Here is a 14,846-nt window from a genome sequence, read left to right as displayed (position 1 = left end):
GAGTAGGAATAAAACCAAGCACATCCAGCTACAGTGGTTCTATTGTTGCTCAGTTATTGACATCACCAAGATCTATCGATATAAAGTGAATGCATGTCTACAAAGCAGACGGCCACTTAATTTACCTCCAGTGGAAGAAAGGAGGAAGCACCCTCTGTAGGAGAAACAGGGTCAGTCTGCAGTGGGAAGCAGTGCAGATATTTACTCCTTCAACACATACCGCCTTACTGACCCAAGAGGATGACCTTGGAACCTGACTCCCTCCCCTGGGCACTCTGCTATTTGTCTAGCCCTGTTATGACCTTGAAACTAAACCTTGCTTCCCTTTGTATCTACACTCTATTCAAGTACCCTGCCTTGATTATGTCTCTTTGCCAGCATACTTCGTTCCTCTGTTTTTTCTGGAACCAAGGGAATATCGTTTATTGCCTCCCTGGATGCCAACAGTGTTTGTTTGGCCTTTCCAGTTCGTTGGCCACATCGTGTGGGTCAGATGGATCCTGGGGTTGAGTGAAACTCTGTACTATGTAAACTGGAGGTTGCAAAAATCACAAAGATAAGGTAGAGCATAACATAAAGCTAAAGAAAACTGCATATTATATTAATGTCTTTGGAGGAAAAGAATATTGATTATGATTCCGCGGGCTGAGCTCCAAGCCATAGCTCCCTAGAGCAGTTGGAAGTGCAAACTGCCTTCCCACCAATTTGGTTTTGTTGTGTAATGGATCATCACTCTGGGTGCTTCCCAACTAGCTGGGAAGGCCTGTGGCTCAAGGTCAACCCAACGGTGAGCTCAAAAGTGTGCTCTTGAATGTGGGCCATGTGAATTGCCTCATGGTCCATGGGGAGCATCACGGAGGATCAGAAAGCACCAGCAAGAGGGTGGCCTTGGCTTCACCCCTCCAGTCGACTTTGGAAATGCCACTCAACCCATCTGGGCTTGTTTCCTCCCCTGCACAGTGTCTGAAGGTAGACTAAGTGACATCCCAGATTCCGTGGTTCAACCCTCACTGCACTTGGGAAGCCAGTTCGGCCCCTCTAGAAAGCAAATTCCATTAAAATTTTGCATGTTGTTAGAAGGGTTCAGATAAAACTCTGAAATATAATTCTAGAGAAGGGGTCAGCCCCACACCCCAGGTTAGGCTGTGAGTTTAGCATGTGTCTTGCCTCCTAAAATCATATCTATAGAGAGGCCACTGCAGGTGAGAATGGCAAGGAGCTGCCCAGGCGTCCCCTCCAGGGCCAGCGGGGACGAACATCGTGTCCCCTACAAGGGCATCCCTGGCCCTCCCTCACTTCTACACCTGCCCTTCTTCCCTCTTGCTCAGCCGTCCCTCAGTCCTGACTTCTCCGTGGAGCCTGGCCTGACCACCTTCAGGGAACCTCTGGGCTTGGACAAAATCTACAAGGTCCACAGTGCAGTGTAGCTGTTAGCTGCCTCAGGTCTCCACTTATTCGTTGGTGGCTCCTGTTATTCTTTTTTTTTTTTTTTTTAAGATTTTATCTATTTATTTGACAGAGAGAGCGCATAAGCAGGGGGAGCGACAGAGGGAGATGGAGAATCAGGTTCCCCGCTGAGAAGGGAGCCCAACCCGGGACTCAGTCCCAGGACCCTGAGATCATGACCTGAGCCAAAGGCAGACGCTTCACCGACTGAGCCACCCAGGTGCCCCTCCTGTGTGTTATTCTTGTCTTTTACGTTCCTCTAGGGAAGGAGGCATGTCTAAAATTTGTTCCTTCCCTATGTCAGAGTGAGTGGAGAGATGGCCAGTAAGTTTGGTTGACTGACTTACAGTAGAGGACTGGGGACAGAACACCACTCTATGATCATAAGTTAATTCTATTTGAATCATTGTAATTATTCAATTAGAGCCTTTATTTAAATGTGTTCTAATTAAAGCCCGTTGTTTAACACAGAGTTCCCCATACTGGAAAAGTAACACAATGTTCATGTGACAATTTCTGGATTTCCCAAGCACTTTCCCTCACGGCTTAGGTTAGTTCTCACACAAATCCCATAGGAGTTTACAGGCCAGGAAACTGAGGCTCGAGCAGGTGGACTTACCTGCCGATTCACACAGACACGGAGGGCACCTGTCCTTCTATTGGGTCTTTGTCACTAGTCCTCAGATTTCTCTCTCAAGAAATAAGGTTGAATTTTGATAGACAGAGTGAACTTGGGAACTAAAACAGTGGGGCCTAAAGCCTCTTTTTTTTTTTTCCCCCCCTGAGTAATGGATTTTAGAGACTGTGAGTCTTCCAGGGCATACGTGTGTGCCCTGTGTGCGTGTGTGTGTGTGTTGGGGGGGGGGAGTGACTGGGCCAATCATCTTGCTGCACACGTGGAACTTGAACAGCCCGTGGCCTGCAGTGGAGGGGACACCCGAGGACGGCTGCAGGAGGCCCAGGAAATCCTCCGGGTGCACAGGAGAAGCATGCATGACTTTTTCCTTCCTCTGGCTCTGTTGCCTCTGGCAGACATGAATGTCTGCAGCCCTGTCCAATCATCCCCCAGCTGTCTGTCTGAAGAAGGACGGCGCTCTCGGCCTATGTGGAAAGGAGACCCCCGCCAGGCGCTTGCTGGGTCTGCAGCAAGCCTCCCTCCCACCCTGGGCTCCGAGGCAGGCAGGCCCCTCATGTGGGGTCAGCGGGACACGGCCACGGCCAGGCTCCCCTGTTGGCTTACGGTGCCTCCAGCCACTGAAAAGGGAGCTCTTCCAGCTCAGAGTCAAAGCAATAGTCGCATTTTTAACTATTCTCCACTGCTTTGAAAATGAGAAAAACTTACCCATTTAAGTGAAAAATGGCACTTCTTTCACTGAAGAATATTTCTTCTACAGCTTCCAGTGCCTGACAAGCTTAATGGAAGTCACATGCAAAAGAAATCAAATTCAGGGTGTGCGGGGGTCTTGAGATTGGGCGGGGTGTCTCCCCCCACCGCTGTTGGCAGCGACCGAGCCCACCCTCAGGGGGTCACGAACCTCCTGGCTGCCCCTCAGGTGGGACATAACCCAGAAACTGCTGTGGACACGTTCTCTAATCAGCTAGCAGCCAGCCTGGAAGCGGCCGGCTCTGGAGATACACTGCATACGGTTATATACACGTTCTATACTCTCTGTATATCCAAATGCATCCATATGGTTCTTAAAAGAAAGTTGCTTTACATTTTGCATCAGGAGAGGGAAACATCTGGAAAGAAATAAGCTCAGGTGCTTTCCCCAGCAAGCTGCTTCTGTCCTGTATCTTGGGAACCCACAGAGTAATCCCATGACCATAAGTAGCCCGAGGGCCCAAGACCATGTGCTAAATGTCAGGTTTCCAGGATGGAGAATTCCACTCGGGAGGATCAGATGAAGGAGCGTCATCGAATTTCGTAACTATTATTACTCAGAGGGAAGGTGAGCAGGCAGCCATGCATCCTCAATACGCTGCCATCTTGTCTGGACAGAGCTGCGTGTGAATTAGGGGCACATGAGAAAGTGTTAAAAAATATAAATAAAAGCAGTGGGAAAGGGTAGATTTGGTGAATGGCCGGTCGTGCTGGGAGCTGACCCCTGTCCTCTGAGGCCAGGTCTCTTGGACCTCTGACAACCCTGGACAAGTGAACAGGTCCCTGATTTAGCCAAAACTGCCCAAAGAATTGTATGTAATCAGCAAAGATTCTTTTCCCTCGTAGTGGGAAAACATAATCAGCAAAATCCAAGTTTGGCCAAATCAACCCTTCACACTTCCTGTTAACTTCTGATGGCCTCCCCGGTTGCTGCTGGGGACCATGTTAACACACTGGAGTTTTGCACAGACCATGGGTTCCTAAGACTCATTTTTTTGTAACTTGCGGGAAAGTGTCATCACGGTATTCGGAATATTGAATTTTAAAGACAGATGGAATGTTTTAAAGGGAAGGCGAGCCCCCAGGGATTGGATTCTCGAAGCAGTGTGTCAGGTATGGATGATTTTATTTAAAATGCGTCCAATAAGGTTTTCCACCTGGGATGAACATTTTACCTCTTCCCATGTATTGTTATAAACAGTGTTTCCTCACTTCATGGAGTTTCTTAGAAAGTTCTAAGTAACTTAACAGAGGAGAAAAATGAAAGTGTGGGCGATGGAGTAACGGGAAGTTGCTATCACGGCGAGGGTGCTCACGCATCACGCAGCCCAGCCCCCAGGGCACACAAGTGACAGGAGGGTGAGGAACAGACCCGGTCATGCAAGTCCTCGGACCATCCCTTGGTGTCCTTTGGCAGTCCTGGCATTCCCTGTCACTAGCATGGAGAGTAAAATGTGTCCGATGACTTCAGGGAACGGGAAATTGTCTCTTGCTCGTGGTGGTGGGTTGACCAGCTGGGAGGAGACAGGAACACGGATGCGGTGTCGTGGGAGCGTTCCAGAATACCGAGGAGGCTGTCCCACCGCGGAGCCCCTGCTGTCCGTCCCCGGGCCCTGCCTTGCGGGGGGACAGCGGCTCGCTGCCACGCCGGCGGACGGAGCACATTTTCACGAAGGGGGCAGTTGCTGTTCTAAATCACGAGAACCTGGCAATGTGAAATTTGTGTTTTCAGGAGCCGAAGGTCATAGCACGAATGAGGTCTACATGTCGTCACACGGGGCCACAGAAAGACACGTCTCCAGGTTATGTCGACCTGCCCGGGAGAGAAACAGAGACAAACGGCACAGCGATGCAGGGCGTTCCTAGTACACGGGAACGTGCCGTGCACAGTAAGTGGGTCGAGCAGCAGGCCCTGGGGCTCCTGCCTGCTCTTTGGAGCTGTGGTCTGGGAAGAAGCCAAGGGCAGTGTGAGGGGGCGGGCGGAGGGGCAGGCGGGCTGGGGAATGTCACCATCTCAACACCGGTTCTAAAGTGACTTCGAGATGGCCGCTCATTTACAGTCGAAACCTAATCCCGAACAGCGTTGGCTCCCTCGTTCTCCCTGTAAACACATCTGTTCATAAATAACTTAAACGTCTCCTTGGCATTCAGGATTCAGTTCCGGCTGGAGTTGAAAAGGGTGAGGATGCTCGGCGTTGAGGAGGAGATGTCGGGAACTCGTGTGTGTGGACAGGTGGCTGGAGCGTCTCCCACACGTCGAACACATCAGCCATCGGACACGGGCGGGGTGACCCAGCCGTACTTTTCATGCGTCTTCACCAAACTCTTAAAGGTAGCTTCGGCTTCCTTGCGGCTGAAGGACTTTTTTGATTTGCCGGCCTTTCTACAGATCCGCCCCTGTGGGAGAGGGAAAGAAAAACCAGGTCAGAAGCCCCCTAGATGGCGCCAAGCAGAGCTGGGGCACAGGCTGGCGGGGCGGGAGTGGGGGGGCCCGGCTTCCTCCGACACCTCATTCCGGGGGCTGGGAAGCACCTGCTCCTCACCACCCCCCCACCCTCCGCTCTCTACGGCCTGGGAAGGAAGGCCGGCTGTCCCAGGAGGGCATCCGCCATCCGCAGAGACGGTGGGGTGTCCCTGGGGCAAGGTGGGGCTCCCACGGCCTCTCCCCCCACCGGAGGATGCTGCGCTGTGACTTCCAGCCCTCTCCCACAACAGTGGAGACAGAGATTCACATTTAGACGTGTACATTTATGTATTTACACACACATTTCAAAACTCTTAAAACTCGGGCACCTGGGTGGCTCAGTTGGTTAAGCGACTGCATTCGGCTCAGGTCATGATCCTGGAGTCCCGGGATCGAGTCCCGCATCGGGCTCCCTGCTCGGCAGGGGGTCTGCTTCTCCCTCTGACCCTCCCCCCCTCATACTCTTTCTCTCTGTCTCATTCTCTATCTCAAATAAATAAATAAATCTTTAAAAAAAAAAAAAAAAACTCTTAAAACTCAAGCCCAGGAACAATGGGTGAATTTCTTGTAATTCACGTCACGTGGGAGCCACTTCGTGAGAAGACAGGTGGGCGGGGGGGGCCATTTTCAAGGAGGAGGGAGGCTGTCCAGGGCTCCCAAGAGGGAGCAAAGGTGAGGGGCCGGCGCTCCTTACCCAATCCCTGGAGAGGGGCAGGGGCCCAGGCCCACCCCCCTCACCGGGAGCAGGTGTTTCTGGCCGGAAAGATGGGACATGAACGTCTGCAGTGGACAAGAGCGTCTAATCCATCTTGGAACGGACACAGAAGGCTCTAGATCATGAGGGAGAGGGAACCCAAAGGCACTCCTGATGTGACCGTGTCTCGGGCCAGGCCCTCCTTTCCAGAAGACCGTGGGAATGAGGTTTATTTGGCAACCGAGGGAAGGAGCAGACTGAAGGAGAAGAGGAGCTCGCCGCAGTGCGGGGGCCTCCGTCAGCGAGGGCTGTCCCCCCGGTCTTACCTCCCCCCCCGCCTCGCCACCAGCCGTCCCGAAAGAGGCGTCCTGATGAGTGGGCACTCCTACAGCCTCTCTGCACACTTCCTCGGGCTGACTTCCCTCAGCCCCCCGGGAGGTCTGCGTGTCTTCCTGAGCATCTCATGCACGCGTTCTGCAGGTGGGGTGCAGGAGCTACCCCAGAAAGACCTGGCTGAGTTTGACCCACCAGCAAGTACACGCACTCTCCCCAGCAGCCTCCCGTTTGCAGACCTTCACCAACAAGTCTCTCTGCATGCCCAGCACGGAGCGGTTTTGTTACGGCACACCTGTGGGCCTCGCCACCAGTGGCCGGGCTGGTGCTTCCTTGGACAGGCATCCGGACGACAGTCACCTGGGCCTATGTGACCACAGGCAGGCAAGGTCCGCCCGATCTCAGCCGTCTCGCATAACCCACGGACAGTGCTGGTGGGAACACAGCCGTATCGGCCTTGCCATTCACGGGGAAAAGGGCACCCGATCACTAAAACTAGGAACAGAAGACTGTTCTGTGTTCTTAAATTCAGGACATATGGTTCAACATCTGTCCTTTCAACACTGGAGACGGAGACCCATGCCCAGGGAAGAAGCCGGAAGTCCCGAGTTACAGCTGTGTCCTGACCCCTCTGGACATCTTTCTGGCTGAACTTGTCCATCTGCCGATGAAGGGCAATGCCACCTTATCTAATCTGCTGCTCGGTTCACACCAAATGCGCTGCTAAAGGGGCGAAGGAAGAGTGGGAGAGAAGAAGGCAGGAGATGGCCATTTACCGACTTCCAGAAACTTCCCCATGCCTCTCCAGGATATGACTCCTAGTTTTAATTTTAGAGCTTCCTACTTTGCTTATGTGGTATCGTTATACTTGATAAAAAGGGACCACGGAAAGCTAGTACATTTATAATTATCATGCTGATGGGTTGAGATCAAAGTCTGAAGTTGCTTCATTAAACACAGCACATGCATCTTTGCAGGGGTGCTCATCAATCTCTACATCAAGGGGGGCAAATATCAGGCTTTATTCTTTTGTATAAAATGCAAATTCGAGCCATCTCTATCATTCTTGTCTAGAACACTGGAAGTTTGTGGCATGGTTGGTAATTCTGAACTGGAAACAGCCAAATACAAGCTTATGATAATCTTGGAATATTCCGTCGTTTTTGGCGTGAATGCATACTTTGCCTGTTCTTTGTGGAAGTCCCAACTATTACAAAAAACAACAGACAAAATGAACCCCAAATGAACAGACCACTCTTTGTTTCCCTTTCTTCCCAGGAAATAGTATGAAAATAAAGACCCAGCACTCAGTCAATTCAGCGACCAGGAGACAGAGCCTGTTCTAAGCCCACCGGAGGTCTCTGGGCCTTCACTGCCCTCAATTGCCCATGAAGACTTTCCCCCCCTCTGTTGTCTCTGGCATTTTAGTTTATAGTTAACAGATCTCTTTTCATAAATTGCCCATCCTCTTCTGATGGGCTGTTTAAATACCACCCAGGGAAACACTGAGCTTGGAAAGCACCACTTCCACTGGCTGGTCCCCCGCAGGGTGGCCGAGCTGTTTTTGCTGAGATGATCTTGAGGTGCTCACTGCACCAAGAAGGGGGGGTGCTCCATCTGCCCGGGGCCCCTGATCTTCAAGGCCATTCTGACTGTGAGCCAGCTCCCATTCTTCCCTCCAGGTGCAGTCTCTTGCAACATGGACTTTGGGGAAACCTTTGGCCCAACTGTTCTGACCTCTGTATTTTCCTCTATAAAGCGGGGACAGTATTCGCTGCCCAGCATCATTATGAATGTCACATAAGATCCTGAACTTTGAAAAACGTAAATTGTGTTACAATTAATTGAGAACTGTTTTTCTCATTGTCATGACATTCATATTTCTTCCTTGTCTGTTTCCATTTAACTAATAACCAAAGAGTCTTTTCTGGAGGGTTTCCCGGAATAACTCTTGTTTCTCCACTAAAATACCTCTACTTGTATTTAATGTGAAAAGACCTGGATGTGACAATTTACTCAACCCACTGTGAAACTGTGTGATCAGTAAGAATTTAGTTGAGTAAACACCCTCTCTCTCCCAAGCCCCAGACAGTAAACCAATAGTTATGAGCAACCAGGGTTTTTTTCCCTAACGACCTTAAAAACCTCAGCGTAACATTGATGCAGAACAGGGCTAATGAGAATACAGTTCTCTAGGGCCGTGTTTGTCAAACCAAACCATTAGTGGGTATTTTGGTTTGTCTTTTTTTTTTTTTACCTCATAGCTTTTTTGGGGCCAATCACAATAATCCAGCATGAACAGTTCTATACAGACACACATGTCTACACTTTTCTACACAGCTAATAAGCAACTCCAAACTCAGGTCCTCAGTTCAATCCCCTGATCTTATGTGGTTTCCATGACCCCAATGTGCACACTGAGTTTCATTCGTCCATTCATTCATTCATTCATTCATTGTGTGAGGTGCACGGTCTAGAAAGACAAAGTAATAGTGGCCCCTGCCTGTAGGGGCTCCCAGCCCATCACGGCGTGGGTCGCTGAGACAGAAGGCGCACATCGGGGCTTCCCAGCCTCAGTACTGTTGGCATCATGGGCAGGTCCTTCTCTGTTGGGGGCGGTCCTGTGAACTACAGGATGGTAAGCCGCGTTGCTGGCCTCCACCCACTAGATGCAGTGGCCCCCCCAGAGTTATGACAACTGAATTGTCCCAGACACTGCCAGATGTCCCCTCGGGGGTAAAATCACCCCTTGGGGAATGGCTGGCGTACCGGATAAAGATGGCACAGAGCAAGGAGGAGTCCGTCCGTTATCTATTTGTTTGGGAAAGGATTGCTACAGTCTTCCTCAAGTTAGGAGCTTCTGGCTACTGGGACTGCAGGGTTTTCTAAGGTGGAAACGATTCTGGTCCTCATACAGCTCAGAGGGGAGGATGGGTCCCACCACGGGGCTGGGGCAGGGGAAGGGGGGGTAGCGCTGGTTGCAATCGAGAAAGCCTTCTATGTTTCATGACATTTTAGCTGAGCCTTGACATGTGGGTGGCAGGCATAAGGGGTCCCAGAGGAGAAGCTGAAACAGTTGGCTATATTTAGAGAACAATGGAAAAGACACGTGGTGAATTTGGGGCATGGAACCTGTGTGTGTGTGTGTGTGTGTGTGTGTGTGTGTGTGTGTTGGGGTGAGAGTGCAGAATTCAATGGACCTGGCTTTAAATCCCTGCTCCAACACTTCCTGGCTGTGTGACCTTGGGTGAGTTACTTAACCTCTCTGAATCTCAGTTTCCTCATCTGTAAAATAAACCTAAGAATAGTGTGATATGACACTGGATTTTTATAGGGATTTAATATGTCAAAACATGTAAGATGCTTGGCACAGTGCCAGGCACAGGGTGGGCACAATAAATGGGCTTTTATTTTTGGAACAATCACAGAAGATCTCACCCCCTGACAAAGTTAGCTTCGCTCTGGACTCTTGAAAACACACACACAAAATTTCCGTCTTTCGTGTGGATATTATGACTTGGTTTATTCTGTCACAGAGTTTTCTTCAGGCAAATCCAGTATTTTGCATCTAGGTGGCTCATTTCCCAGCTTTTTCAATAACGTTTATTTTAACAGGTGGAGATAAATACACTCATTCTATGTTTCTCCCTTGATTAGATTTTTTTCTTGCTACTTTATTTTTCTTTGCAAACCTACTTTTGTGGCATTTCTGTGTTTCATTTGCCCATGAATTATAGGCCTATGTTCTTTTAAAAATAGAGTTTCCAGACTCCTCATGTGAAATTTTGGGGTTCTTTCACTCATTTCCTGGGCTGAATTACAGAGCGGCTACTTGTTTTCAAAGTCTTTGAACATGTAATTGTTAGTCTAAAAGCGCTCACAGTCCTTAACCCCTCCAACACGGGCTTCTAATGCGTGCTGTGTTGGGGCGGCCTCGCTCCCTAACGTGGCTCTCTGCAGGAGAAACTCGGAGCAAAGGAGGTGCTGGGTGTGGGGAAGATGAGAAGGTGAACCTCCGGATCTTTGAAAGGAGCCCCTCCTGGAGAAGCAGCCATGATTTTGCCTCTCTTTAAGCCTAAAGTGCAAAGCCGATCAACTTAACAAAATTCTAGAGCACAGATAAGACCCTACAACAGATAAGGCAGCTTCGAAGAAATGATTCCAAATCCAAACAGTTACACTGAGCTGCTGGTCAGCGAGGGAGGGACTTGAGCTTGATCCTGTCCAACGAGGCATCACACAGAAGCTGGGCGCGGCAATGCGCTGATTTGATTCTGCAGCACGTACCACGGGTCCGAGAATGTGTGTGTGCATGAGTGTGCATGTTGGCATGCATGCATGCCTGTGCACACATGTGCTCACACGCGGAAAACTGGGGGTGTGTGTGTGCATGTGTGCTCACGTCCGAGTACATGTGTGCACGAGCACGTGTGTGTCTGCGCACGAGCGTGCACACGGATGCTCGTGTGTGTAGTGACTCGTGTGTGTACGTGTGCGTGTGGCTGTGGTGGGGACTTTCAGACTGCAAGGAGGGCTATGAGGGTCCCTGCGGTGAAATGACCGCTGACGGAAGCCCACAGTACCCCGAGGGAAGCCCTCCTGGCTGAGTCAGGGAAGCCCCAGGCCGCATGAGCCCGTTTGCAGGGTGGTCAGTTTACAGTGGGAGATGCCCCCCGCCTGCCAGGGAGTCTGCCCAGCACCAGCCAGGGCAGGGAGGGGGAGTGCTGAGGGGCTGGCAGGGCAGAAGGGGAAGGGGCAAAATGATGCAGTCCTACAGACATCTGGGGCTGCACTGTTCTCAGCTGTGGGGTTGAACCATGCACTGTAGGATGCTTAGCAGCGTCCCTGGCCTCAGCCCACCAGATGCCATAGTAGCCCCATGCCAGTTGTGATAACCACGATGTCTCCACAATGGCCAAGTGTCCTCTGATACCCCCACTCTGCACTGAGCAGGAAGCGTGCTGGGCGAGTGCACACGGGTGCACTTACCATGGTCTGGGGGCTAGACAGGCAGGGAGGACTGCCTGGAGGAGGTGCTCAGGGGGTGGACTCAAAGGACAAGTCGGGGAGTGTGTGTCCAGGTGGTCCTGGGAGGACAGAGAGGGAGGTGGTGAGACAGGAAGTGTATTCGTTCCTGGGGCTCCTGTAACAGAATGCCAGACCAGGGGCTTAAATCAACAGAAATTTATTTTCTCACAATTCTGGAGGCCAGAAGTGCGGGATCAAGTTTCCTGTTTCTGGGGTTTTTTTTTTAGGAGAGAATTTCTGCCATGGCTCCCCTAGCTTCTGGTGGCCTGTTGTCCCTCGTTAGGAACCCCTGCCTTGCAGATGTATCACCCCGATCTCTTGCCTTCATGTCCATGTGGCTTTCTCCCCATGGGTCTATTTCCAAACTTCCCTCTTCTTACCAGGACACTGACCACGCATCAGGGCCTACCCTAATCCAGCATGACCTCATCTTAACTTTATGTGTGCTAAGATTCTTTGTCCAAAAGAGGACACATTCATAGGTGGGGGGTGGGGTGGTCAGCACTTCAGTATATGTTTGGGGGACACAATGCTTCTCACTCCAGAGATAAGCGTGATAGATCTCCAGCCACCATCCTGCAGTGTCTGGACCTCTCCCGTGGGTGGCAAATCACCAGGTCAGGTTTTCTTTTGGGATGCGTCACTTGGGAAGTGGGTGGCTGGTCAGGTGTGAGATGTTGGTCAATTAGAGAAGAATCTGTCCTGTGGCTAAGGAGGCCCGGGGCACTCCGGGTTTCTGCTCCAGGAGGAAACAGGTTTCCAGGATCAGATTGTGAGTCCCTTTCAGTTGGGGTTTCAGGATGTGTATCAGAAATGTAGCACCCAGGGCAGGAGGAGGCTGCTGGACATAGTGCTTAGGGCTCTCTCAACATCTCTATCCAAATGATAGATGTGGGGAGGGTCCCCAGGAGAGAGAGGAAGGAGGGGACATGGCCACTGGCTCTTGAGTGACCTGCTTTCCCTGTGCCTGTCTCCACACTTGAGTCCCACACACACTGACACTTTGGGTGAGACTTTGGGGAAAGATAACCAGGAACTGGACTGTGCAGTGGGGCATGGTGATGCGGAGGGAGTGCCACACTGTCTTAGCACATGCCCCGGCACAGGGAGAGGGAGAGGGGGCGGGCGGGGGGTCAGGCGAGACTAGAAGCGAGGGGCTGAGGCTTCAGTGGGCGGGGGCAGGCAAGGGGGGCGTCAGTTGGCAGTGGGCATGCAGGTGCCCAGTGAGTGCTGGAAAACCACCCACGGAGTGTGATGCTTCCTTGATTTGTCATGAAATCAGAACATAAAAAACTCTTCTTGGCCTTATACTTAAGCAATCTCTGCACATCGATATCAAACAAGCCTGGTTCGTAAGTACAGCTTGGCTATAAAAAAGTCCCAAGAAAGTAACCTGTATTTCCCAAAGCTTTATTAAGTGCCTACCACCCAACAGATCTGGTGCGGGTTGCTGGAGGCACCAGGTGAGACCAGGTGAGGGGGATGCACAGGGCTTAACCCAGGAGCCTGAGGGGCAGAGGCAGGAGTAAATGAATAAATAAGCACTTTTGGCCAGAGTCAAGTTCCCTGTCCCGGTAAGACCACTGACCGGCTTTCCCATGGCATTAACTCTCACCAGGGCCAAGTTCCAGAATATCGCCCAGGATACAAAGCCTCTTCACTCAAGAAGAACTGTTTACTTAGTGGAACATTCCAGAATTTTCCATTGAGAAATCTTAGGCAACCTATTCTCTACTAGAGTCTCTAATATTTTCCCAATGAACAGGTAATAAATGTACTCAGATATTTTCTCTCAAATTTGTGAACATCTCAGGATGTCAAAGCCAGCATCAGTTTTATATAAACTCGGTAATATTCAGGGGGAATTAAACTGGAGCTACCTTATTTAATATGATCGTAAAACATCCTCAAGCCATGGCAACAGCAAAGGCCTGGTTCATGGATATTTTTGATGCTTGCAAAACAGAAGCATCCCCTTCCTCTACACTTTAAAGAAAGTTCTAGCAATTATTGAATCTTTTTTTTTGAGACAGATGGTCTTTTCCTGGAAGAAGTAAGCAGAGAAAAAGAAACTTTTTGCTAAAAATTTAAATTATTTCAGATAATCATTTCAAAAAAATTTTTTTTTGAGATTCCACTAGTACTTATACTTCTGCTTAAGCAGCTGGGTCCCCGTGGGTTTCATTAGCAGCACCAGAACACAGTAAGTGACAGCCAGACGTACTTATTAAAGGCAGTCAGGGTGGCTGTCTGCCAGACATCGTTCTCAGGACGGGGTTTGAACACACGTGTTAAACCCTCCCCGAAAGCCCACCAGGGAGGCTTCGCTATAATCAACCCTGGCTTTCAGATGAATAAGCAGACACAGAGAGGTCAAGTAATGTGCTCAAAGTCACACAGGATTTCAAAGCAGTGCTGGAGCCCAAGGCCAGGTCGGCTCTCAGAAACAAGGAGAACGGTTGCGGATGCAAGTGTAGGAAAACAAGATACTGACCATAGACTCCATAAAATGCTGCCCAGCCTGGCCTTCTCCCACTGGACAGGGGACGGGCTGAGGTCACTGAACCCCCTTCGTCGCTCTGCACCCGCTTTATAAAATGGGGCTCCAGGCCTGCCATCCCATAGTTACCACGGTTTGTCTAAACCCCGAGCTGATCAGTGCCCTGGACCTGCCCATTCTTCCCGCCACACTGTGGACCTTGGTCCCCTCCTCGACTCTGGTTCCTCTGTGATCCGGGCAAGTGGGCCTTCCTCAGTGAGACACCTGTTCACACACGGTCGCGGTCCCTCAAGACTGCCGGCAATCTGTAGTTTCCACTTTCGCTAGACAGAGAATGCAAAGGGAGCTCGTGGGCGGGCCAAGCCAAGGACAAGGTGTTCCACGTTCAAGGCTAAAGGATTTGTTCAGCACAAAACAGCCACTCCTTCAGCGTCTTCGCCTTACGAGCTAAATCCAGCTGCCTATGTGCGGGGTTCTAGCGAAGTCCCAGGAACACACCTCTGTCCCTGCTGTCAGGGACACTGGTCACTGGACGCTCCACGCACTGGCATATCTCCATTCACGTAAATGTCCCTCCCGAGGACCTGGCTCCCCTGGGACGAACAGGTGCGTGTTAACTGTATCAGCCTCAGCAACCCTGGCCTTCTTACGGACAATTGCTCTGCATCCTTCTACCCTGAGTGAGCGACTGGCAGGAAACGTGGCATTTTCCCACCAGCCTGACCTTCCAGGTCAGAATCCAGGTCACTCAACCCCACACCCTGGACCTTCCTTAGGGACCCTATTTCCCCCTCTTCTTGGAACACAGTTTGAAAAGGATGAGGATCAAAGTTCTTCCCCCAGGGCCCACAGGTGTTTTAGTGCACCTGTTCACTCCTGGTGGCTCAGTCCTCAGTGCACCCTCCTTTCTGGGGGCCGGGACCCCACTCACGCTGACGTGTGGCCACCCACCTTCTCCAACTGCCCGAAGCTGCAGGAGCGGGCCCTGGGGACCCGG

At 50.9% G+C, this 14,846-nt stretch overlaps 1 protein-coding gene across 1 annotated transcript in view; it reads right to left on the bottom strand.

Moving 5' to 3' along the window:
* Positions 1-3,939: 3,939 nt before the first annotated feature.
* UBE2QL1 (ubiquitin conjugating enzyme E2 Q family like 1) overlaps positions 3,940-14,846 on the bottom strand; it is a 34,622-nt gene continuing 23,715 nt past the window's right edge. The window contains exon 2 of the mRNA XM_034998799.1: positions 3,940-5,227. Coding sequence (XP_034854690.1) covers positions 5,096-5,227 — 132 coding nt within the window. The 3' untranslated portion in view covers positions 3,940-5,095. The remainder of the gene's footprint in view (positions 5,228-14,846) is intronic.

Source organism: Mirounga leonina, unplaced genomic scaffold (genome assembly GCF_011800145.1).
Source record: "Mirounga leonina isolate KUSES-001 unplaced genomic scaffold, KU_Mleo_1.0 Mir_95, whole genome shotgun sequence".
Classification (NCBI taxonomy): domain Eukaryota; kingdom Metazoa; phylum Chordata; class Mammalia; order Carnivora; family Phocidae; genus Mirounga; species Mirounga leonina.
This window is presented reverse-complemented; position numbering and strand designations above follow the sequence as displayed.